Genomic DNA, 22176 nt, shown 5'->3' on the forward strand with positions numbered 1-22176 from the left:
GTGTGAGCCCAGCTCGCCCTGCAGTCTGTGTGCAGCCATAGCCGGTTGGATTCAGCTCAGGGTTCGTTACTGGCTCATACCTTGAGAAAAATTTTCCTTTTTTTCAAATAGTGCAGCCTGTTTAAAATTTGAAAAAAAAAAATTCCTATTAGTGTCTTTCCACTCGTATCCAGCTAAATAGTGGAAAAACACTATATAGGATAACCTAGAGGAGGGTTTTTTGGCCTTGCAGCGCCGTTTACGGCTGTCTGCACGGTCTCCGTGTGAGCCCAGCTCGCCCTGTAGTCTGTGTGCAGCCATAGCCGGTTGGATTCAGCTCAGGGTTCGTTACTGGCTCATACCTTGAGAAAAATTTTCCTTTTTTTTCAAATAGTGCAGCCTGTTTAAAATTTGAAAAAAAAAAATCCTATTAGTGTCTTTCCACTCGTATCCAGCTAAATAGTGGAAAAACACTATATAGGATAACCTAGAGGAGGGTTTTTTGGCCTTGCAGCGCCGTTTACGGCTGTCTGCACGGTCTCCGTGTGAGCCCAGCTCGCCCTGTAGTCTGTGTGCAGCCATAGCCGGTTGGATTCAGCTCAGGGTTCGTTACTGGCTCATACCTTGAGAAAAATTTTCCTTTTTTTGAAATAGTGCAGCCTGTTTAAAATTTGAAAAAAAAAAAATTCCTATTAGTGTCTTTCCACCAGTCTCCAGCTCAATTGTGGAAAAACACTACATAGGATAACCTAGAGGGTTTTTTTTGGGCCTTGCAGTGCCGTTTACGGCTGTCTGCACGGTCTCTGTGTGAGCGCAGCTCGCCCTGTAGTCTGTGTGCAGCCATAGCCGGTTGGATTCAGCTCAGGGTGCGTTACTGCCTCATACCTTGAAAAACAATTTCCTTTTTTTCAAATAGTGCAGCCAGTTTAAAATTTGAAAAAAAAAATTCCTATTAGTGTCTTTCCACTTGTATCCAGCTAAATAGTGGAAAAACACTATATAGGATAACCTAGAGGAGGGTTTTTTGGCCTTGCAGCGCCGTTTACGGCTGTCTGCACGGTCTCCGTGTGATTTAAACTAGCTCTGTAGCCCGATCTGCACCAAAAAAAAAGTTAAGTTCACCAAACACAACTTAACACTTGTGTAGGCCACATTTGAAAAATAATAAAGTTTAGTCCACAATTTACAACATTAGTGTTTCTTACACCTGTTAGGAGGAGCATTACAGGAATAAGCACACTAAGGCCTTAGTACTTTTCTGCTTATTTTTATCTGTCAACCAAGATGAAGAGGGCAGGGAGTAAGGCACGTGGGCGTGGGCGCGGAGCAGGGAGAGGAGCAGGGAGAGGACGTGGTGATTCTGTGCCTGCTGCGGGCGCCGGTGACTCGTCGTCACTCAGTTTCAGCAGGGAACAGTCCTTCATGCGCAGCTTTGTCGGAGAGCGCCGTGCACCGCTGCTGCGTGAAGACCAAATTGAAGCCGTTGTCGGGTGGATGGCAGCTAACGCTTCGGCATCGACTTCAGTTAGTGCCACATCCTCTCAGCCACAGAGCACTGGAGAGCAGCCATCTGTCTCTTCACCACCTGCCAAATTGGCCAGGCAGTCAGAGAGCCCAGGACAGGAGCCGTCTCTACTTCTGTTCTCTGAATCTCTTGGCTTGGAAACAGGGGGCCAGCCAAGCAGCATTGGAGAAATGGAAGAAGAGGCAGTGTGCAGTGATGCCCAACACCTTTTTCTCTCTGACTCTGAAGAGGCAGGTGGGCCAGTGCCTCCGGTGACCACAGCGCAGTACGCATCTGATGATGAAACTCAGGTGCCGCTTTCTCGTGCGTACTGTGCTGCTGAGACTACCCAGGAGGAGCAGTTGGTGGCAGAGGGTAGTGGAGATGATGAGGTCCTTGACCCATCGTGGCGTGAGGAACAGGAAGGTGGTGGGAGCAGCTCAGAGGAAGAGCTTCCTCTTACGGGCCAAAGAGGGAGAGGGAGGGGGAAGACTGCGGAGCCTGTAGCCTCCACTTTGGCACCCGTTAGGAGCCTGTCTCTTTCCAAAGCCAAAAAGGGCGCTCCCAAGACTTGCAGTGCCTGGTCCTTTTTTGACACAGTTGCAGATGACATTTGTTTTGTCAAATGCAAGCTGTGTCATCAGAAAGTAAAAAGAGGGAAAAATGTCAGCAACCTCAATACCACAAATATGTATAAACATGTGCGGACCAGGCACGCGGTGGAGTTACAGAAACACACTGAAGATGTAGGCCAACCAACAGCGGCAGCTACCACCTCTTCAGCTTGTGTTGCCTCTTCCTCCAGCTCACGCACAGCTGGTTTGGCTTCCTCCCAGAGACCTTGTGTAATTCCACCCACAGCACCACCTTCCCAGTCATCCTCACACTCCCAGTCTACTCTACAGCCATCGGTAGTACAGGCATGGGAGAAAAGGCGGGCATTCTCGGCCAACCACCCCCGAGCACAGGCTCTGAATGCAGGCATTGCCAAACTGTTGTCCCTGGAAATGCTCTCGTTCAGGCTGGTGGAGACTGACAGCTTCCGTGACTTGATGGCATTGGCAGTCCCACAGTACAAGGTGCCCAGCCGCTTTTACTTCAGCAGGCAGGCTGTCCCTGCCCTGCACAGGCATGTTGAGGCAAACTTAAAACATGCGCTACTGAACGCCGTCAGTAGCAAGGTCCACCTCACCACCGATGCGTGGACCAGTCAGCATGGACAGGGGCGATATGTTTCCCTCACTGCCCATTGGGTTAATGTTGTTGAGCCAGGTACAGATCGTGCGAGTGGCGCAGGACGTGTCCTGCCCACTCCAAGGATTGCAGGAATCCAGTCTGTATGCATCGACTCCTCCTCTTACACCAGTTCCTCTGATTCCTCTCTGCAGGATCCGTCACAGTCCACCCCCACATGGACCCGTGAACGTTTACCTATGACCGACATGAGCACAGCCGTGGCCAAACGTCAGCAGGCCGTCTTGAAACTAGTTTCATTGGGGCATCGAAGCCACACAGCGCAGGAGCTCTGGAATGCCATCAAGCAGGAGAGCGATGTGTGGTTACTGCCAGCGAATCTCCAGCCAGGCATGGTAGTGTGTGACAATGGCCGAAATCTGGTGGCAGCTTTGGCCCTTGGCAACCTCACTCACATCCCATGTCTGGCACATGTGCTCAATTTGGTTGTGCAGAGTTTTCTGAGGGACTATCCGGATCTTGATGCCCTGCTGCACAAGGTCCGCCTAAAGTGTGCTCACTTGCGGCGTTCCAGCTTGGCCAGATCCCGCATTGCTGCTCTGCAGCGCAGATTCCGCCTTCCGGAACACCGCATCATATGTGACCTACCTACCCGGTGGAATTCCACGTTACATATGTTGGAGCGGTTGTGTGAGCAGCAGCAAGCAGTTATGGAGTACCAGCTGCATCAGGCGCAAAGAAGTCGCAGTCAGCGCCGATCAGACTTCACAACCACAGAGTGGGCCACTCTGAAGGACGTCTGCCAGGTTTTGCGTCCTTTTGATTATTCCACGTGGATGGCAAGTGCAGATGATGCACTAGTCAGCATGACTGTCCCCCTTATCTGCCTGCTTCAGCAAACTTTGCAAGGGTTAAGGGATGATGTGGTGGAAGAGGTGGAGGATGAGGAGTCACCTTTTCCATCAGCTTCTGGAGAGTCAGCGCCACGTGGTTCCTCACAAAGGGGTACGCAGGGGCCAATTTGTGAGGAGGATGAGGAGGAGTCAATGGACGAGGAAGAGCTCCGTCCAGAGGAGGGAGCGACACAATTGTCCAGTGGTCAGTGTGTACAGCGAGGGTGGGGTGATGACGAGCGGGCAGAGATCATGTCTCAAGCAGGGGACAGCGTTTCTGGGCCGGTTGGCACTCTGCAGCAAATGGTGGATTTTATGCTGCAGTGCCTGAGAAATGACCGCCGCATCGACCACATTCTCAACATGCCTGATTATTGGGTGTTCACCCTCCTCGATCCTCGCTACCGGGACAACGTCCAAAACCTCATCCCTGCGTTGACCCGGGAGCGTAAATTGCGGGAGTACCACGACACACTGGTGAATTCCATCATCTTCTCCTGTCCAACTGAGAGGAGTGCTGCTAGTGCTTTACAAAGCAGCTCAGTGCGTCGAGGCAGTGGGGGAGGCTCTGCCCAAAGAGGGAGCAGAAGCAGTGCCTCTGCCCAAGGCAAGCCGAGTATGGCACAACTCTGGCACACTTTTGTGTGCCCGCCCCAAATGTCTACACCATCACCGGCGGCTCCAGTCAGCAGGAGGCAACGGTTCCGTCAGATGGTGACAGACTACATGGCTTGCCCTCTTACTGTACTCCCCGACGGCTCTTCCCCGTTCAAGTTTTGGGTCTCTAAGCTGGATACATGGCCAGAGCTAAGTCAGTATACATTGGAGGTGCTGGCTTGCCCTGCGGCTAGTGTCTTATCGGAACGTGTCTTTAGTGCCGCAGGTGGTGTACTAACAGACCGTCGCATGCGACTATCCTCCGATAACGTTGACCGGCTTACTTTCCTGAAAATGAACCAGGCCTGGATCTCGCAGGAATTTGCCACTCCTCTGCCTGATTAATTAATTGGGTGTCATCCAGGTCTTCTGCTGTGTTCATCTTTCTACCACCTGAAATGCTATTCCTGGGCTCCAACACCGCCAGTTGCGGCTCAGAAGTGCAGGCTGCACAGTCAAAACATACGACCCAGTGTTATTGGGTTTCAGTAACGTCAGCTGATCCCCAGCTGTGTAGCCGGCAATGTGTCCTGCGACCGCTACGCTGGCACAACAACCTGAATGTAAGGGAACCTGCCCCCCCCCCGTCGTTTGTTACTGAAAGAGCCATCTTGTGCAGCAGTAATGCTGCACAAGGAAAAGGTAGCTATTTTTTTTGGGCTCCTTGCACACGCAGAACTTAACACTTATAAAATGTGTTCACTGATACCGTTATACCGTCCCAGAGCTGGGACTTTCCTTCGTAATGTGACGCAGCACAGCCGTCATTCCTACCCCCTTGGTGCCATGCGCTGCCTCCTCAGCGTTGTTTTAAGCTGTCACGGAGCCTGCGCTGTTCTGTTATCCCTTGGCCATGCCCTATTTGCGCTGCCTGTCTTCTGACATAATTTGGTGTCAGGCTGGCTGCGCCTGTGCGGCCGCGCTGCCATAGATCCCGCCTCGCAGTGTCTTCTGATTGAGTCACACTGCGGGCCTGGGATCCATGGGCATGCGCAGTGCATATCTTCCCCTCGGGCTCTCGCTCATTTCCCTCCGCCTTCTTTAGACTGTGCGCCGTCAGCTGATCCCTAATAGCATGCCACGGCCGTGACAACGCACAGTCTGAAGAAGAGGGAAGGAGGGGAGTGAGAGTCGAGGATATGCACTGTGCATGCCCATGGATCCAAGGCCCGCAGTGGGATTACGTTAGACGAGACTGCGAGGTGGGATCTGGAGCAGCGTGGACGCACAGGCACTGACAGCCTGACACCAAATTATGTCAGAAGACAGGCAGCGCTAATTGGGCATGGCCAAGGGCTAACAGAACAGCGCAGGCTCCGTGACAGCTTAAAACAACGCTGAGGAGGCAGCACACGGCACCAAGGGGATAGGAATGACAGCTGTGCTGTGTCCCATTACGAAGGAAATTCGCACCTCCGTGACGGTTTAACGGTATAAGGGGACACATTTTTAGTGTTTACTTCTGTGTTTGCAAGGAGCATAATTAAAAGAGCAACCTTTTCCCTTTGCATCCTTAGCGCTGCACAAGATGGCTCTTTCAGCTACAAACGTCTTGGGGGGGGGGGTTAAAGGTTCCCTTTCAACTTTCTCCAATCAGGCTTCGGCCTACACTCTGTTCCTCTGCTCCTCCTGCTGTCCCTGGGCTCTAACACCGCCAGTTGGTGCCTGGAAGTGCTGTGTGCACAGTCAACAGTCGCTCCTCTGTTATTGGGGTTCAGTAACGTCAGCTGATCCCCAGCTGTGTGTGCGGTAATACCTCCAATCTGCTCCTCCTGCTGTCCCTGGGCTCTAACACCGCCAGTTGGTGCCTGGAAGTGCTGTGTGCACAGTCAACAGTCGCTCCTCTGTTATTGGGGTTCAGTAACGTCAGCTGATCCCCAGCTGTGTGTGCGGTAATACCTCCAATCTGCTCCTCCTGCTGTCCCTGGGCTCTAACACCGCCAGTTGGTGCCTGGAAGTGCTGTGTGCACAGTCAACAGTCGCTCCTCTGTTATTGGGGTTCAGTAACGTCAGCTGATCCCCAGCTGTGTGTGCGGTAATACCTCCAATCTGCTCCTCCTGCTGTCCCTGGGCTCTAACACCGCCAGTTGGTGCCTGGAAGTGCTGTGTGCACAGTCAACAGTCGCTCCTCTGTTATTGGGGTTCAGTAACGTCAGCTGATCCCCAGCTGTGTGTGCGGTAATACCTCCAATCTGCTCCTCCTGCTGTCCCTGGGCTCTAACACCGCCAGTTGGTGCCTGGAAGTGCTGTGTGCACAGTCAACAGTCGCTCCTCTGTTATTGGGGTTCAGTAACGTCAGCTGATCCCCAGCTGTGTGTGCGGTAATACCTCCAATCTGCTCCTCCTGCTGTCCCTGGGCTCTAACACCGCCAGTTGGTGCCTGGAAGTGCTGTGTGCACAGTCAACAGTCGCTCCTCTGTTATTGGGGTTCAGTAACGTCAGCTGATCCCCAGCTGTGTATCCGGCAACGTGTCATGCGACCGCCACGCTGGCACAACTAAAATGTAAGGGGACCTGTCCCCCCCCCCTAGGCGTTTGTTACTGAAAGAGCCACCATGTGCAGCACTAATACTGCACAAGGGAAAGGTCGCTCTTGAAATTATGCTCCTTGGAAACGCTGAACTACACACTCATGTAATGTGTCCCCTCACACCGTCCAACCGTCCCAGAGGTGGGACTTTCCTTTGTAATGTGACGCAGCACAGCCGTCATTGCTACCCCCTTGGCACCGTGCGCTGCCTCCTTAGCGTTGTTTGATTCCGTCATGGACCCTGCACTGTTATGTTATCCCTTGGCCATGCACAGTTTGCGCTGCCCGTCCTCTGACATCATTTGTTGTCGTCCTGGCTGCGCCTGTGCGTCCACGCTGCCCGAAATCCCACCTCGCAGTGTCGTCTAATGTGATCCCACAGTGGGCCTGGTATCCATGGCCATGCGCAGTGCATATACTAGCCTCTCATTCCCCTTCTTCATGCTTCTTCAGACTAGGCGGCGTCAGCTGATCCCTAATAGCATGCCACGGCCGTGACGCCGCACAGTCTGAAGAAGCATGAAGGAGGTGAGTGAGAGGCGATGATATGCACTGCGCATGCCCATGGATCCCTGGCCCGCAGTGGGATTACATTTGATGACACTGCAAGGTTGGATCTCGGGCAGCTTTGACGCACAGGCACTGCCAGCCTGACACCTAAATGATGTCAGAAGACGGGCACCGCTAACTGTGCATGGCCAAGGGATAACATTACAGCGCGGGCTCCGTGACAGAACCAAACAACGTTGAGGAGGTGGCGCACGGCACCAAGGGGGTTGGAATGACGGCTGTGCTGTGTCACATTACAAAGGAAAGTCCCACTTCCGGGATGGTTTGACGGTGTGAGGGGACACATTATATGAGTGTGTACTTCAGCGTTTGCAAGGAGCATTATTTTCGGAGCCACCATTTTCCATGTGCAGTATTACTGCTGTACAAGATGGCTCTTTCAGCAACAAATGCCTGGGGGGGGGGGGGGGGGTTAAAGGTTCCCTTTACACTTGCTCCACTGCAGGCTTCGGCCTACACTCTGCTCCTCTTTGATTCCCTGGGTTTCAACACTGTCAGTTGACACCTGGAAGTGTTGTCTACACAGAAAAAACACTAGGTGATGTGTCAGTGGGGTTCAGCACCGCCAGCTGTTCCCCTGCTGTGTAGTCGGCATCGTGTCCAGCACAAGCCACGCTGGCACAACCGACCAAAAGCTTCCACCAGTGCAGGCTTCGGCCTACACTTTGCTCCTCTCCTCCTCCTGCTGACCCTGGGCTCAAACACCGCTAGTTTTTGCCCGGAACTGCTAGCTGCACAGAGAAAAACACCAGCCAATGTGTTAGTGGGGTTCAGCAACGCCAGCTGTTCCCCTGCTGTGTAGCTGGCAACGTGTCCTGCAAACGCCACGCAGGCACATGAACTGAAATTGAAGGGAGCCTGGCCCCCTCTCCCCCAGGTGTTTCTATGTATAACAGCCACCTTGTACAGCAGTACTGCTGCATTTGTACAAGGTGGCTGACTTTTTATCCTTGCCCACGTGGAACTCAACACGTACAAAATGTGTCTCTTTGAGACCATTCCACTGTCCCTGAGGTGTGACTTTCCTTTCTAATGATACGCAGCACCCCCCTTGGTAGCGCTTCCCGTCTTCTGACATCATCGGTAGGCTAGTTGCGCCTGTGCATCCGCCCTGCCTGAATAAAATGCTCCTCGTTGTCTTAATTATTTTGACTGCGAGGGTGTGATTGATGGGCACGAGCAGTGCATATCTTCGCCTGTCTTAACTCATCTCCTTCCGCCTTCTTCAGACTGTGCAGCTTCATGGCCGCGGCATGCGAGAAGGGATCAGATGAGGCCGCCCAGTCTGAAGCAGGTGTAAGGACATGTGTGAGCGGCAAACATATTTAGTGCACCAGGGCACGAATCCCAGCACCGCAGTGTGATTTTTTAAAAACACACTGTGGGTCTGGGATTCATGTCCACCGCTAACCGCAACGGCCAACATGAAATGAGGTCATAAGACAGGAAGCGCTCACAGCGCATGGCCAAAGGATCACAAGAGCGCAGACTCCTGTACAGCAACTAACAACGCTCAGGAAGCTGCGCCCATGCAAAAAGGTGTTGTTTTCGACACCTGTGCTGCTTTTCTTTAAAAAGACAAGTCACGCCTCCACTACTGTTTAACAGTATAATGGGCTAAATAGTGTACGTGTTGCATTCAGCGTGTGCAAGTAGACAAATTAATAGAGCAACCTTTTACTTGTGCAGCATTAATGCTGCAGAAGGAGTGGCTCTTGTACTTTGTAACACCTGAGGGGGGGTTAAAGGTAATCTTTGAAATTGGTTCAACTAGGCTTCGGCCTACACTCTGCTCCTCTCCTCCTCCTGCTGACCCTGGGCTCTAACAATGCTAGTTTTTGCCCGGAAATGCTAGCTGCACAGAGAAAAACACCAGCCAATGTGTTAGTGGGGTTCAGCAACGCCAGCTGTTTCCCTGCTGTGTAGCTTGCATCGTGTCCAGCACAAGCCACGCTGGCACAACCGACCAAAAGCTTCCACCAGTGCAGGCTTCGGCCTACACTTTGCTCCTCTCCTCCTCCTGCTGACCCTGGGCTCAAACACCGCTAGTTTTTGCCCGGAACTGCTAGCTGCACAGAGAAAAACACCAGCCAATGTGTTAGTGGGGTTCAGCAACGCCAGCTGTTCCCCTGCTGTGTAGCTGGCAACGTGTCCTGCAAACGCCACGCAGGCACATGAACTGAAATTGAAGGGAGCCTGGCCCCCTCTCCCCCAGGTGTTTCTATGTATAACAGCCACCTTGTACAGCAGTACTGCTGCATTTGTACAAGGTGGCTGACTTTTTATCCTTGCCCACGTGGAACTCAACACGTACAAAATGTGTCTCTTTGAGACCATTCCACTGTCCCTGAGGTGTGACTTTCCTTTCTAATGATACGCAGCACCCCCCTTGGTAGCGCTTCCCGTCTTCTGACATCATCGGTTGGCTAGTTGCGCCTGTGCGTCCGCCCTGCCTGAATAAAATGCTCCTCGTTGTCTTAATTATTTTGACTGCGAGGGTGTGATTGATGGGCACGAGCAGTGCATATCTTCGCCTGTCTTAACTCATCTCCTTCCGCCTTCTTCAGACTGTGCAGCCTCATGGCCGCGGCATGCGAGAAGGGATCAGATGAGGCCGCCCAGTCTGAAGCAGGTGTAAGGACATGTGTGAGCGGCAAACATATTTAGTGCACCAGGGCACGAATCCCAGCACCGCAGTGTGATTTTTTAAAAACACACTGTGGGTCTGGGATTCATGTCCACCGCTAACCGCAACGGCCAACATGAAATGAGGTCATAAGACAGGAAGCGCTCACAGCGCATGGCCAAAGGATCACAAGAGCGCAGACTCCTGTACAGCAACTAACAACGCTCAGGAAGCTGCGCCCATGCAAAAAGGTGTTGTTTTCGACACCTGTGCTGCTTTTCTTTAAAAAGACAAGTCACGCCTCCACTACTGTTTAACAGTATAATGGGCTAAATAGTGTACGTGTTGCATTCAGCGTGTGCAAGTAGACAAATTAATAGAGCAACCTTTTACTTGTGCAGCATTAATGCTGCAGAAGGAGTGGCTCTTGTACTTTGTAACACCTGAGGGGGGGTTAAAGGTAACCTTTGAAATTGGTTCAACTAGGCTTCGGCCTACACTCTGCTCCTCTCCTCCTCCTGCTGACCCTGGGCTCTAACAATGCTAGTTTTTGCCCGGAAATGCTAGCTGCACAGAGAAAAACACCAGCCAATGTGTTAGTGGGGTTCAGCAACGCCAGCTGTTTCCCTGCTGTGTAGCTTGCATCGTGTCCAGCACAAGCCACGCTGGCACAACCGACCAAAAGCTGCCACCAGTGCAGGCTTCGGCCTACACTTTGCTCCTCTCCTCCTCCTGCTGACCCTGGGCTCTAACACCGCTAGTTTTTGCCCGGAAATGCTAGCTGCACAGAGAAAAACACCAGCCAATGTGTTAGTGGGGTTCAGCAACGCCAGCTGTTTCCCTGCTGTGTAGCCGGCATCGTGTCCAGCAAAAGCCACGCTGGCACAACCGACCAAAAGCTGCCACCAGTGCAGGCTTCGGCCTACACTTTGCTCCTCTCCTCCTCCTGCTGACCCTGGGCTCTAACACCGCTAGTTTTTGCCCGGACATGCAATCTGCACAGAGAAAAACACCAGTCAATGTGTCAGTGGGGTTCAGCAACGCCAGCTGTTCCCCTGCTGTGTAGCTTGCAACGTGACCTGCAAACGCAACGCAGGCACATGAACTGAAATTGAAGGGAGCCTGGCCCCCACCCCCAGGTGTTTCTATGTATAACAGCCACCTTGTACAGCAGTACTGCTGCATTTGTACAAGGTGGCTGATGTTTTCTCCTTGCCCACGTGGAACTCAACACGTACAAAATGTGTCTCATTAGAGACCATTACAATGTCCCTGAGGTGTGACTTTCCTTTGTAATGACACGCAGCACCACCCTTGTTAGCGCTGCCCGTCTTTTGACATCATTGGCTAGCTGGCTGCGCCTGTGCATCTCCCCTGCTCGAAACAACGCCCCTCGGTGTCTTATTTTTTTGGACAGCGAGGGTGTGATTGATGGGCATGTGCAGTGCATATGTTTGCCTGTGTTCACTCATCTCCTTCCGCCTTCTTCAGACTGGGTGTCCTCATGGCCGCGGCAGGCGATAAGGGATCAGATGAGGCCGCCCAGTCTGAAGCAGGTGTAAGGACATGTGTGAGCGTCAAACATATTTACTGCACAAGGCCACGAATCCCAGCCACGCAGTGTGATTTTTTGAAAACACACTGTGGGTCTGGGATTCATGTCCATCGCTAACCGCAACGGCCAACATAAAATGAGGTCAGAAGACAGGAAGCGCTCACAGCGCATGGCCAAGGGATCACACAATAGCGCAGACTCCTGTACAGCAAATAACAACGCTCAGGAATCTGCGCACAGCAGCTATGTGTTAATTTTGACACCTGTGCTGCATCTCCGTAAAAAGGAAAGTCACGCCTCCACTACTGTTTGACAGTATAATGGGCTAAATAGTGTACGTGTTTTATTCATCGTGTGCAAGGAGCAAATTAAATAGAGCAACCTTTTACTTGTGCAGCATTAATGCTGCACAAGGTGTGGCTCTTGTACCTTGCAACACCTGAGGGGGGGTTAAAGGTAACCTTTGAAATTGGTTCAACTAGGCTTCGGCCTACACTCTGCTCCTCTCCTCCTCCTGCTGACCCTGGGCTCTAACAACGCTAGTTTTTGCCCGGAAATGCTAGCTGCACAGAGAAAAACACCAGCCAATGTGTTAGTGGGGTTCAGCAACGCCCGCTGTTAGTGGGGTTCAGCAACGCCCGCTGTTCCCCCGCTGTGTAGCCGGCATCGTGTCCAGCAAAAGCCACGCTGGCACAACCGACCAAAAGCTGCCACCAGTGCAGGCTTCGGCCTACACTTTGCTCCTCTCCTCCTCCTGCTGACCCTGGGCTCAAACACCGCTAGTTTTTGCCCGGAAATGCTAGCTGCACAGAGAAAAACACCAGCCAATGTGTTAGTGGGGTTCAGCACCGCCAGCTGTTCCCCCGCTGTGTAGCCGGCATCGTGTCCAGCACAAGCCACGCTGGCACAACCGACCAAAAGCTGCCACCAGTGCAGGCTTCGGCCTACACTTTGCTCCTCTCCTCCTCCTGCTGACCCTGGGCTCTAACACCGCCAGTTTTTGCCCGGACATGCGATCTGCACAGAGAAAAACACCAGTCAATGTGTTAGTGGGGTTCAGCAACGCCAGCTGTTCCCCTGCTGTGTAGCTTGCAACGTGACCTGCAAACGCAACGCAGGCACATGAACTGAAATTGAAGGGAGCCTGGCCCCCACCCCCAGGTGTTTCTATGTATAACAGCCACCTTGTACAGCAGTACTGCTGCATTTGTACAAGGTGGCTGATGTTTTCTCCTTGCCCACGTGGAACTCAACACGTACAAAATGTGTCTCTTTGAGACCATTCCACTGTCCCTGAGGTGTGACTTTCCTTTTTAATGATACGCAGCACCCCCCTTGGTAGCGCTTCCCGTCTTCTGACATCATTGGTTGGCTACTTGCGCCTGTTCGTCCGCCCTGCCTGAATAAAATGCTCCTCGTTGTCTTACTTATTTTGACTGCGAGGGTGTGATTGATGGGCACGAGCAGTGCATATCTTCGCCTGTCTTAACTCATCTCCTTCCGCCTTCTTCAGACTGTGCAGCCTCATGGCCGCGGCATGCGAGAAGGGATCAGCAGAGGCCGCCCAGTCTGAAGCAGGTGTAAGGACGTGTGTGAGCGGCCAAAATATTTACTGCTCAAGGCCACGAATCCCAGCACCGCAGTGTGGCTTTATGAAAAGACACTGTGGGTCTGGGATTTATGGCCATCGTTAACCGCACCGGCCAACATGAAATGATATCATAAGATGGGCAGCGCTAACAGGGCATTGCCAAGGGATAACACAAGAGCGCAGACTCCTGTACAGCAAATAACAACGCTCAGGAAGCTGCGCCAAGCACCAAGGCGTTATTTTGGACACCTGTGCTGCGTCTCATCAAAAAACCAAGTCACGCATCCAGTACAGTTTGACTGTAGAATGGGGTAAATTGTGTATGTCTTTCATTCAGCGTGTGCAAGTAGACAAATTAATAGAGCAACCTTTCACTTGTGCAGCATTAATACTGCACAAGGTGTGTCTCTTGTACTTTGTAACACCTGAGGGGGGGGTTAAAGGTTTCCTTTGAAATTGGTTCAACTAGGCTTCGGCCTACACTCTGCTCCTCTCCTCCTCCTCCTGCTTCAACACGGGCTCTAACATCGCTAGTTTTTGCCCGCAAGTGCTAGCTGCACAGAGAAAAACACACGCCATTGTGTTAGTGGGGTTCAGCAACGCCAGCTGTTCCCCCAGTGTGTAGCCGGCAAAGTGTCCTGCAAACGCAACGCAGACACAAAGCTGCCTCCAGTGCAGGCTTCGGCCTACACTCATCTCCCCCTGCTTACCCTTTGCTCCAACACCGCTAGTTGGGGCTCTAGGAAGACAATCTTTAATAGGCAAGGCAACGCATCTGGGTTCCAGCACCGCCAGCTGGTTCTCGGCAGTGTTCTTGTCACAGGTACTCCCTCGTGCCAAGCCTGGTTTCAGCACCGTCAGCTGTTTCCGGGTTGTGTCAACTTCACTGAGACGCCTATGCTTGCCCCGTCGTGGTGCGGTCGAGTTAGCCAACTCCAGGGTGCCTCCAGTTTAGGAGCTTCCTATGTGGGCTGCGTGAACTGGTAGTCATGGCTGGTTCTGTAGTGCCAGTAGGCCCAGCTCCCCCTGTAGGACTGTTGGGGTTCGGTAACTGCGGCTGCCTCGCGGCCTAGCTGTTCTCTCCTCTCCTGTGGACCTTCGGGTCCACCACCTGGTTCCAGCACCGTCAGCTGGTTCCGGGCCGAGCCTTTGGCTTAGGTGCCTCCTCCTGGGTATCCGAGTTCCGCCAACGCCAGGCGGTCCTTGGTAGTGCTTTTAAGCGCGGGCACCTACAGCTTAGTAACCGGGTTCCAGCACCGTCAGCTGGTCCTCGGTCGTGCCATTGGCTCTTGCACACTGGGGCAACGCATCCGGGTTCCAGCACCGCCAGCTGGTTCTCGGCAGTGTTCTTGTCACAGGTACTCCCTCGTGCCAAGCCTGGTTTCAGCACTGTCAGCTGTTTCCGGGTTGTGTCAAGCTCACTGAGACGCCTATGCTTGCCCCGTCGTGGTGCGGTCGAGTTAGCCAACTCCAGGGTGCCTCCAGTTTAGGAGCTTCCTATGTGGGCTGCGTGAACTGGTAGTCAAGGCTGGTTCTGTAGTGCCAGTAGGCCCAGCTCCCCCTGTAGGACTGTTGGGGTTCGGTAACTGCGGCTGCCTCGCGGCCTAGCTGTTCTCTCCTCTCCTGTGGACCTTCGGGTCCACCACCTGGTTCCAGCACCGTCAGCTGGTTCCGGACCGAGCCTTTGGCTTAGGTGCCTCCTCCTGGGTATCCGAGTTCCGCCAACGCCAGGCGGTCCTTGGTAGTGCTTTTAAGCGCGGGCACCTACAGCTTAGTAACCGGGTTCCAGCACCGTCAGCTGGTCCTCGGTCGTGCCATTGGCTCTTGCACACTAGGGCAACGCATCCGGGTTCCAGCACCGCCAGCTGGTTCTCGGCAGTGTTCTTGTCACAGGTACTCCCTCGTGCCAAGCCTGGTTTCAGCACCGTCAGCTGTTTCCGGGTTGTGTCAAGCTCACTGAGACGCCTATGCTTGCCCCGTCGTGGTGCGGTCGAGTTAGCCAACTCCAGGGTGCCTCCAGTTTAGGAGCTTCCTATGTGGGCTGCGTGAACTGGTAGTCAAGGCTGGTTCTGTAGTGCCAGTAGGCCCAGCTCCCCCTGTAGGACTGTTGGGGTTCGGTAACTGCGGCTGCCTCGCGGCCTAGCTGTTCTCTCCTCTCCTGTGGACCTTCGGGTCCACCACCTGGTTCCAGCACCGTCAGCTGGTTCCGGGCCGAGCCTTTGGCTTAGGTGCCTCCTCCTGGGTATCCGAGTTCCGCCAACGCCAGGCGTTCCTTGGTAGCGCTTTTAAGCGCGGGCACCAACAGCTTAGTAACCGGGTTCCAGCACCGTCAGCTGGTCCTCGGTCGTGCCATTGGCTCTTGCACACTGGGGCAACGCATCTGGGTTCCAGCACCGCCAGCTGGTTCTCGGCAGTGTTCTTGTCACAGGTACTCCCTCGTGCCAAGCCTGGTTTCAGCACCGTCAGCTGTTTCCGGGTTGTGTCAACTTCACTGAGACGCCTATGCTTGCCCCGTCGTGGTGCGGTCGAGTTAGCCAACTCCAGGGTGCCTCCAGTTTAAGAGCTTCCTATGTGGGCTGCGTGAACTGGTAGTCAAGGCTGGTTCTGTAGTGCCAGTAGGCCCAGCTCCCCCTGTAGGACTGTTGGGGTTCGGTAACTGCGGCTGCCTCGCGGCCTAGCTGTTCTCTCCTCTCCTGTGGGCCTTCGGGTCCACCACCTGGTTCCAGCACCATCAGCTGGTTCTAGGCAGTGTCTTTTGCTCTTGTACCTTCTGCTCCCCATCCTGGTTCCAGTAACGTCAGCTGGTTCCGGGCAGAGCCTTTGGCTTAGGTGCCTCCTTCTGGGTATCCAAGTTCCACCAACGTCAGGTGGTCCTTGGTAGTGCTTTCAGGCACGGGTACCTCCTGCTTAGTAACCGGGTTCCAGTAACGTCAGCTGGTCCTCGGTAGTTCCATTGGCTCTTGGACCTTCGGCTACCCATCCGGGTTCCAGTACCGTCAGCTGGTTCTCGGCAGTGTCTTTTGCTCTTGTACCTTCTGCTCCCCATCCTGGTTCCAGTAACGTCAGCTGGTTCCGGGCAGAGCCTTTGGCTTAGGTGCCTCCTTCTGGGTATCCGAGTACCGCCAACGTCAGGCGGTCCTTGGTAGTGCTTTTTAGCACGGGTACCTCCTGCTTAGTAACCGGGTTCCAGTAACGTCAGCTGGTCCTCGGTAGTTCCATAGGCTCTTGAACCTTCGGGTAGCCATCCGAGTTCCAGTTCCATCAGCTGGTTCTTGGCATTTTCTCAGCCTTCTTGTACCTTCTGCTACATTTCCAAGTTTAAGACCCTAAAGTCGACGACCCGGAAGACCACCCCGATGACGACGACGACGACGACGACCCGGAAGACCACCCCGATGACGACGACGACGACGGCGGAGACGACGACGACGACGGCGGAGACGACGACGGCGGAGACGACGACGGCGGAGATGACGACACTGAAGACGACGACCCTGGAGACGACGACATGGAAGACCGAGAAGCAGAAGAACAAGAGGCTGCAGAACAAAGAGCAGAAGAACATTAAGCATAACACTTAATATCAGAGCAAAAGATATTATCTAAATTATATGCAGAAGAAGACTAAGCAGTGTATGGGGGTGAGTCCGTTCCTCCTCGTGGTGCCCCTGGATAAAGCCTGATGCTGCAGGCCAAACTGAACGCGGACAAATGTAACTTTTGTGACTGGCAGAACGGAAGGTGTAATCTTCCAACTTTTATAGATAACAACTACGGGAATGCCTGTCACAAATGAGAATATGATGAAGAAGTAGAATAGGAAGAATAATAACAGTGGAATAAAAAGAATATGTAGAATAGGAAGAATAATAATAGTTGAAGAAAATGAATATGAAGAATGTAATAAAAAAAAAAAATAGGTAGAAGATGAAGAAGATGAATAAGGTGAAGAAGTTGATGTCAAAGATGCTGATGATGATGAAGATGAAAGTGTGGGAAAAGGAAAAAAAAGAAGGGGAAGGTCGTGGAATAGTGAAACATCAATATCTGACAAAATAAAAAAAAATTTACATAGTCAATATCTTTTTCAATCCGAACGTCTTTAAAAAAAAAAAAATCATGCTATTCTATTTGATTGGGCTAATCCTCATTGCCTTTAATGTCTCCGCCACCTCCCCCAATACATCCTACATTATTCTTAGTTGTTTTCCTTCATGTAGAATGAACCTACAAGGAAAGAAAGGGTTTATTTTAATTCCGATATTTTGGTCCCATTGACTTGCATTGGGATCGGGTATCGGTATCGGCGATATCCGATATTTTTTGAATATCGGCCGATCCAAACCGATACCGATACTTTCCGATATCGGAAGGTATCGCTCAACACTAGTTGTTACTTGCGGAGTTAAATTGACGTTGGCAAGAATCTATTGTTGCCATTAGAGGTGAGCGGATAGATGAATCGAGTTAAAGTTGAATTTCCTGAAATCTGTGGTTTTACAAGAATTCAAACATTTTAAGATTCAATTTGAAGATTGCAAAAAGATTAAAAAAAACTTGCTCTACACCATTTCCCATAGTGCTGAAGGATCACAGAACAGGCAAAAGTCATTTTGTGCATGCCTTCCGACAATGCCCTGTGCCTATGACATGTTTCAGATTTTATCATACCTTGTAAAGTGGTTGTCAGTAGCTGGGCCATCACAGATCAGCATTTCCCAGAAAAGCACAGTTTGGACGGCAGAGTAATTTTCCATATCCATAGTCACAAGGTAACTCTTTCTTCTGTTGAGTGTAAGCTCTTATGGTCAGCTGAGTTCTCTCTCTTTCCTGTAGACTGTAAGCTCTTTTAGTCAGTGGGGTGCTCTCTTGCTATCTCCTGTAGAGTGTAAGGGTACCGTCACACAGTGCAATTTTGATCGCTACGACGGCACGATTTGTGACGTTCGAGCGATATAGGTACGATATCGCAGTGTGTGACACGCTCCTGCGATCAGGGACCCCGCTGTGAATCGTACGTCGTAGCACATCGTTTGAAACTTTCTTTCGTCGTCTAGTGTCCCGCTGTGGCGGCATGATCGCATGGTGTAACAAAGGTGTGCACGATATTGTATACGATGTAAAGGGCGGAGGAGCTGGCTACGTAGGAGCGCTGAATTCTCCACCTCCCGTGTGCTGATTGGGCGGTACAATACTGTGCGCTCATTCGACAAAGGACTATTGTTCCCAGCGGATAAAACCGGAGCTCTCGAGCGCGCTATTCATTTCTCTCTGTAGCACGTGCTGTAAACAGAACTCCTAAATTCGCTGGATTCCCTGGACTTTTAACTACTAGACTTTTACCGCAAAAGGTATGTATAACGCTACAGCGTAGCATATGTTGCGCTTCAACGGGGATAAAAGCTGGAGTGTGGTCGATTGTTCCTTTGAGTAGGGTAGGCCTGAGAACCTCAGGTGCACAGCTGTAGCGTGGCCCAATTAATTAATCCTTTTACAGATCGAGATGGTTGACTGCCCCATTTAATACCAGTAGTAACATATATAGCTATTAGATCAATGGTCAGAACATTGTTTTGTAAGCACGTGTATTTATTGTACGTTTGTTTTCTTTTTAGGAACTATGCTCACTTCCGATGAGAGTTCTGTTGTTGCTGCTGCCCTGGTGTTTGAGGCAGCACGTCTCCAAGAGGAGAGACGTCCTAAACGAAAACGTCGCATGTGGACCCGGAGCTGGCTGCAGAAAAGATCCACATTGTCACACATGGGTCTCATAAGAGAGTTACGTGACAATAACCCTCATGATTTCCGAAACTACCTTCGGATGTCCGAGGAATCCTTCAAAATAATACTGTCTGCTGTTACGCCACTCATACAAAGGTGTGATACGCCGATGCGTGCAGCCGTGCCCGTGGAGGAAAGGTTGGCGGTGACACTGCGGTTCCTGGCAACAGGAAGGTCTCTTCAGGATTTGCAGTTTTCCGCCGCTGTTTCCAGACCTTTCCTGAGCGTTGTGATTCCGGAGACATGCGAGGCCATTGTGCAGAGCTTAAGGCATTATATGGAGGTACTACTATATTTTTTTTGGCTGCTGTGTTATGTCGATATATTATACTAGCTATTGAACCCGTTCTACGCCCTGATGGCGAGCATTTCTATTGGTATATGTTCTACATCCTATCATGTGCTGCTCCCATCCTGCGCCCCCATTCAGACATGTGCTGCTGTGATCCTGCGCCTCCATTCTGACATGTGCTGCTACCATTTTGCGTCTCCATTCTGATATGTGCTGCTCCAACCCTGCGCCACCCTTCTTTTATTTGCTGCTCCCAACGTAATTTTATTGATTATATAATTTAGATATATTGTTTAGCACCCCCTCTGAGTCACCGAAGCCATCTGAAAAAATGGCTGCCTGCATACTCAGGGTTGACTTTGTCATACTAATCCATACTGCGCCTCAATCACTGTAGGATGTCCACATGAGAGTGTATGTGCATAATATATTTGACCTAATTTGTACATGTTTCCTTCTCATCTTGCAGTTTCCCAAGACGGCGGATGACTGGAAGAGGATTGCTTCCGATTTTGATGAGCTGTGGCAGTTTCCAAACTGCGGTGGTGCATTAGATGGAAAGCATGTGCGCATCACGCAACCAGCCAACTCTGGATCCTTTTTTTTCAACTACAAAGGATATTTCAGTGTGATCCTCATGGCCCTTGTCAATGCGAACTATGAGTTTGTCGATGTGGATGTTGGCATGAATGGTCGAGTCTCCGACGGTGGTGTTTTTGAACACACTTCATTTGGGGAAAGCTTGAGGAACAATGAACTGCTGTTGCCACTAAATGAAGACACAAAAGCAAACCTAAATTTTGTCTTCATCGCTGATGAAGCTTTCCCTCTTCATCCACATTTGCTGAAGCCATTTGCACAGAGAACACTCACACCGGAGCGCAGAATCTTTAATTACCGGTTGTCGAGGGCCCGTCGTGTGGTTGAAAATGCCTTTGGGATTATGGCAAATCGGTTTAGAGTGTTCCACACAGCTATCAACTTGAAGCTGCCGTCTATAGACTTTGTGGTTTTGGCATGCTGTGTGCTCCATAATTTCCTGAGACGTCATGATACGAGCTTCTATTCTCCTCCTTCGTTTATTGATGCAGTGGACGCAAGAACCGGAGATATTGTGCCCGGGGAATGGTGTACACAACCTGATTATTTTACAGCTCTTCAAGCACTTGGATCTGGCAGACAGGCAGACGATGCAAGGGACTGTCGCGAAAAATACTGTCAGTACTTTAATGGTTCTGGAGCTGTACCCTGGCAGGATCGCGCCGTATAAAAAATATTTTTTTTTGCTTTGCTGTCATATAAACCTCTCTAAATAACTTTAAATGTGATGCCTATAAAATGGTGCTGTTAACCCTTATAGCTTGGTAAACATTAAAGAAAGAATGCGAAGATTTTTGGTTTTTTTTGTAACAATTTCATGGTTTTAAATTATTAAACAACAAAATATAACATAAACCCCCCCCAAAAAAATTATCTCCTTCCACGGCCCAAGAGGTGTCGCAGCGTCACGCCCTGCTGCTCTACTTGAGTCTGGAGGAGCGCTGCTGTCTGCTGCAGGAGCGCTGCTGTCCGCTCCAGGCGCAATTGTCTCGCCAGGAGCTCTCTTACGGTGGGCGGTTCTGTGGATAGAAGAGGTTGGAGAACCAACGTTGATTCCGCTGAAAATACATCTCGACCTCTGGGGCAGGACCAAATTTTGTGTGTTGTAAATTTCTATTTGGTCTGGCACCACAGGGCGATGTAAATTTTATTAAATTTTACAGTTTTAGTTGTCTATTGTGACATCCAGCAGAAAACCACTCGTATTATCTTGATACTTACGGAGAAGGGACGCCGGTTCCTCATTGCCAGAACCAGAGCTGCTAATTTCCCACCCCAGCGATCTGGCCACTGCTGCAGCACCTTAAAGGAAATAATAACAGATCTGGTTAACTATGGAACACGCCGTTGGGAAGCGCTCGCTGTTTTGGTCACTTACGTATGTTATGTTCTGGGGAGAATGCCGCCGACCCGGGGGAGGAAGAGGAGTGTCGGAAGGGAGGTGTTGAGGGTGGTGTAGGGGTGCGAGGCCGTCTGCTGTCTGGTGGTGGCGTGGTAGGCCGCTGGGTCATTACTGCGTCTGTAATGTATTCAAATATTTCCGCTACCCTCTTATGTCCCGTATGCAGTTGAAAAACTGTAATCTATGATTGTTAACTTACGTGACGTCATGGACTGTGGGCTCCCGCTGGTGGTGGATGCTGTGGTGCTGCTGGCAATGACAGGTACCTGTTGCCGCCGCTGTCTCTCTACACATAAAGTTAACAAACGCAATCTTTAAAAACACATGTAGAGTGCTGCAGATCAAAGCTAACAATATACTGAAACATAAAATCTATATCACACTTCACAGGGGTGCGAGGGTGCATGGTCGCAACAGATGGTGGAGGCGTGGTAGGCCGCTGGGTCATTATTGCGTCTGTAATGTCTTCAAATATTTCAGCTACCCTGTTATGTCCCGTGTGATGTTAAAAAAAATGCAATCAATGATTGTGAACTTACGTGATGTCCCGGACTGTGGGCTCCCACTGGTTTGTGAAGATGGGGTACTGGTGGCAATGGTGGGTCTCACTTGTCGCCGCTGTCTCTCTACACCTAAAGTAAAGAATCACAATGTTTACACACAAATGTTGAGTGCTGCAGATCAAAGCTTACAATATACTCAAACATAAAATAGAGATCACACTTTACAGGGGTGCGATACATGTATGTGGGCTCTGGTGTTCAATGGTCTTCCTGTCTTTGGAAAACGTATTATTTCATCAGTAGGCCAACCTCCTCCGTTAATATTTTTGGGAAATTGAGAAACTAAAAATAATGGACATCATAATAATTTCAAGATGGTGGTTGAGATTAGGGAACCCGACAAGTTTTCTCACGGACAACGCATATTCTGCTTGGAAAATAACTAAATTTTACAAAAACGGGGCATGTGTTTTAATGCATTTGAGGTCACGTTGGCGAC

The 22176-nt window shown here is 51.1% G+C and overlaps 1 protein-coding gene across 1 annotated transcript; it reads left to right on the top strand.

Annotated features, from left to right (window-relative positions):
• The first annotated feature begins 18672 nt into the window (after positions 1-18672).
• LOC138637800 (uncharacterized) lies at positions 18673-20258 on the top strand. Its single transcript, XM_069726725.1, has 3 exons — positions 18673-19163; positions 19642-20091; positions 20232-20258. Exons 1-3 carry the CDS (start codon positions 18720-18722, stop codon positions 20256-20258), a joined length of 921 nt encoding a protein of 306 aa, XP_069582826.1. The 5' UTR covers positions 18673-18719.
• Positions 20259-22176: the final 1918 nt, after the last annotated feature.

The sequence above is a fragment of the Ranitomeya imitator genome, chromosome 5 (assembly GCF_032444005.1).
Source record: "Ranitomeya imitator isolate aRanImi1 chromosome 5, aRanImi1.pri, whole genome shotgun sequence".
Classification (NCBI taxonomy): Eukaryota; Metazoa; Chordata; class Amphibia; order Anura; family Dendrobatidae; genus Ranitomeya; species Ranitomeya imitator.